General features: G+C 42.0%; 1 protein-coding gene across 1 annotated transcript in view; it reads right to left on the bottom strand.

Annotated features, from left to right (window-relative positions):
* Nucleotides 3,122-4,313, bottom strand: part of LOC109821491 (NADP-dependent alcohol dehydrogenase 6-like) — a 36,240-nt gene continuing 35,048 nt past the window's right edge. Inside the window, 3 exon segments of the mRNA XM_020387676.1 lie at nt 3,122-3,394; nt 3,396-3,444; nt 3,446-3,658. Coding sequence (XP_020243265.1) covers nt 3,122-3,394; nt 3,396-3,444; nt 3,446-3,658 — 535 coding nt within the window.

Raw genomic sequence — 4,313 nt, 5'->3', positions numbered from 1 at the left:
CCCGATAAAAAAACCTTACTTATCGGCCGATAAGTACCGATAACGCCGATAACTCCCCGATAACTTGCCAAAAACGATAACCGATTAAAAATCCAAGTTATCCTATCGGAGAGCTCCCAAATCCGATAACTCGGCCGATAATATCGGTTATCGGCCGATATTTAAAACAGTGCCAAGAAATTTCTATCAGCCCAGTTCAGCATGAAGGATCTTGGAACTGCGGACGTGATTCTCGGAATCAAAATCATATACTCTGAAGAGGGTATTGGATTGTTCCAATCTCATTATGTCGAGAGCATGCTAAGGAATTATGGCTACTATTACCTGCCAGAACTGTCAGTGTTGTATCAAGAAGTTTCGACCGAACACTGGAAGATCAGTAGAACAGCTAAGATACTCAAAGATAATTGGAAGTCTTAGTAGGTTCACAAGTAATTCTGGAAAGCTTCACTTGGATGTTGTCCATAGATTGATAAGATACTTGAAAGGAACTACAGGTCTGGGCATATTCTACACTGGATATCCGGCTGTAATCGAAGGCTATTCAGATGCGAGCTGGTGCCCAGATCCAGATGAGTGCAGATCTACTGGAAGTTTGTCTTCACTATGGGCGGAGCTGACATCTCGTGAAAATCTAAGAAGCAAACTATGATTGAACAGTCATCGATGAAATCTGAGTTCTTCGCACTCTATGCTGCAGGAGATGAAGCTGAGTGGTTTAGTTGTATTCTCCGAGACCTTCCATTGATAGAATTGTAATGCGTAATTACAATCTATTGTAATAATCAGGCAATGGGTGTTGTGGCAGCAAAGTCGTTCAATGGAAAGAAGCGAACCATTCGTCTGAATCATGGCTATTTGAGAGAATTCATTTGCCAAGGAGTCATCTTGGTGATTGACGTTTAGTCTTCAGAGAATGTGGATGATCCTTTGACTAAAGGTCTGAAAAAGGATAGTCAAAAGTACGTCTGCTGTAATGGGTCTCAAAGTTTTGTGAGTCTTACAAATACTTATCATGTTCATTCAATTATTAGTTCAAAGTTTACGCTACTAATAATAAAGATAACTTGTTCAAAAGTCAAGTAAGATTTGTAATGTTTGATGAGTCTTACAAACACTTACTATTTCGTCAAGTTATTAGTTCAAAGCTTACGTTATTAATAACAATATGATTGGTTCGAAAGTCGAGTAAGATTTACAAGTGAAATCCTATCATGTAAAGAGGTTGGTTGTTAAGCCTTAATGAGTCCAAAGCATTTTCGGATTCGGGATGTTGGATAGATAACATGCCTAAAGGACTCACCGATAATCCTATCATGTAAAGGGGTTGGTTGTTAAGCCTTAATGGGTCCAAAGCATTTCGGATACGGGGTGTTAGATAGGAAACACGCCTAAAGGACTCACCTAGAATCCTATCATGAGAGAGGATGACTCTTAAGCCTTAATGAGTTCAAAGCATTTCGGATGCGGGATGTTTGATAGGAAACATGCCTAAAGAACTCACCTATACCTGGGTGGAGATTTGGCCGTCTCCTATGGTGTCTTGTGGAAAGATACCTAAAGCCCTAGCAGAAACCAGGACAAGCACATGGCCATAAATGTGCATAGGCAAAGACAAGTGTGGTTCAAAGTGAAAACTACCACAGATGAGTTTGATCTTGTGTGATCGTTGGATTTTAGACATGTGCAGGTTCAAGTCTCTGCGACACCATGCATCTATCTTCTTTTCAGTTGGTCTAAGGGGGATTCAAGTCATTACGACATCTATCTTATGCACGACGATTGAAACGACGACATTATAACACGATAATAGTTTAAAAACTTGTGGGGGATTGTTGGATTTTTTGGTCAAAACCGCTTTCCAAAATGAGTTTTCAAACTATATATATATTAACTATAAATACTTTTCATAAATACTTAGTAGCCTAGTGGAAAGTTTATGTTTTGGTGTTTCAAAAGGTTCCTTGTTCGAGACTTGCCAACGTCAAGCCGAGAAGTGTTTTATTTGTATTAATCCCTCATAAGTTCTAGTGGGTCTTGTGTCGTGGGCTGTGGGCCGTGGGCCGGGGGCCAATAGATCGTGGGCCAATGGGCCGGGGATCGGGGCTAATCGGGCTGAGGCGCTAAGTGGCGCTTTGTTAGGTACATTTTGCACTTCACACGGAGGCATCGGGACGAGGTGGCGCTATTTGACGCCACGAAGGTTGCCTCGCAGGCTACTTCGCATCATGCGGACGAGCTATGCATTCGCACGAGAGTGTGACCCTGCGCTCTCGAAGTCAGACGAGGTTCGTCAATTAGTTGACGAGGTTCCACTTGTTCGACAAGGTTCGTCTGATTCACAAGATCAGACGAGGTTTGCTCGTCAAACGAAGTTCGCTCGTTCGACGAGTTTTGTCTGTCATACGAGGTTCGCCTGCTTGACGAGGTTCGCTCGTTCGACGAGGTTCGTCTGTCATACGAGGTTCACCTGTTTGACGAGGTTCGTTTGTCAAACGAGGTTCGTCTGTCATACGAGGTTCGCCTGTTTGACGAGGTTCGTTTGTCAAACGAGGTTCGTCTGATTTGCTGAGACGTGACCCTCGCGTTACGTAGCAACGCGTCCATTGGTTGCCTCGTATTCAGGAGTTACTGCATGCAGCAGTTACAACAGAATTAAGAGCAATTAAATGCATTGATTTTATAATCTTAATTGCCATTGAGAATTGTAACAGTCACATTAATTGCAAGTGACTCTTGAGCTGGCCTTAGAGGCCTATAAATAGCGTTCTTGGGCAGCTCTTGAAAAACACACGCGAGCTTGGCAAACGAACGTCAGATCAAGGAGATTTTGACGTCGTTGTTGTTGTGCTGTTGCTGAAGAATCTGTGCACGCAAGAACTTGCCCTTAAACCGAAAGGTTTTGAACCGAAAGGTTCTGAGATCGATGAGATCTTTGCTTTGACCGAAAGGTCTTATAGATCGAGGAGATCTTGACAGTGCTAGGTTGGTGCACACCAGAGTACTGTGCTGCTGTTCCTGAAAGCAGTTTTGCCTTGGGATCCTTGCACCGGAATAGGCCAAATATTGCTTTAAGCATAACGTTTCTCAAACGCACGGCAGTGAACTGAAAATTTTAAAATTACAGCACATCATAATTTCTCTGTTTTATTCCAGATTTAATCACAATTTCTAACAAGAACATTGGGAGTCCATTCAGAATCAATGTAACAATATTTTCCCAGCTCCGCAGAATATTGTCTTCTTTCTCCTTGCTGGGCGATGAGCTGATCACAGTCACCTGCACTCCTAACGCCTTTCCAAATTTCACTGCAACATGTCCCAGACCACCAAGTCCCACAACGCCAATGCGCCTTCCAGGCTCGTCAATCCCGAACTGCTTCATCGGACTATAACACAGTAATCCCAGCACTGAGCAACGGTGCTCCTTCGTCCATTGGCAGCTACTAGATTTGAATAGCCTCCATAAGTTTTTGTGCCGTCGTTGATGATGTCGCTGTGGGTGAATATGACCTTGGAACAGTAGTTTTTGAGATTCTGGTGGCAGTTTTCACAGGACCAGCAGGAGTCAACCATGCAGCCGATTCCAACTTCGTCTTCAACCTTGAATTTGTTTACTTTGGAGCCAACTTCAGTAACAATACCAATAATTTCATGCCTGCAGACGTAACAGAGCAGTTCTGTAAATAACACAGATCTAACTCCATATCCAGGAGTCACGACAACATTTCTAGATTTGGATAAGCCAAACACAATTATTCAATTTTAAGCAAAGATTAATTGCAGATAGATCCCTGTAATATCTCCCAGCTGGGGATAGGCGCCTTGTCCTTCTAGGCTTTTATTGTTGCAGATAGACCCCTTGCGGAATTTTTCGACTCAGGAGTCTAATTTTTGACAGATAGACTTCCTAAGGGTAAAGAGTCAAAAAAAGTCACCCAGGGGTTTAATTGTAGTTGGACAATGGTACATAGGATCTATCTGCAATTGAATGCTAGTACATGGGTCTATCTGCAATTAACCATTTAAATAGTGAACAAGGGAAGACTTAACTCTGGTAAAATCTAGTCTGTTCAAGTTTAACCCCTTTGTGTGAGAAGACAATTATAAAAGCAGAATCAACTAAGTCATGGGAAACAGAATAGAAGAATAATTTACCATAAACTATGAAATCTTTATAATTTGATGAAGTCTATATAAGTTAGGATAAGCATGAAATTAGAGTCCACGATTCTTGGCATGCTTGTAGCTTGCAAAAACAGCTAATCTAGATTTTTCTTCTCTTTTTTTGTTTTTTTTTTTGGGAGGGGGGG

Source organism: Asparagus officinalis, chromosome 8 (assembly GCF_001876935.1).
Source record: "Asparagus officinalis chromosome 8, Aspof.V1, whole genome shotgun sequence".
NCBI lineage: Eukaryota > Viridiplantae > Streptophyta > Magnoliopsida > Asparagales > Asparagaceae > Asparagus > Asparagus officinalis.
The sequence above is the reverse complement of the archived record's forward strand: the minus strand, read 5'-3'. Positions and strand labels throughout refer to the sequence as shown.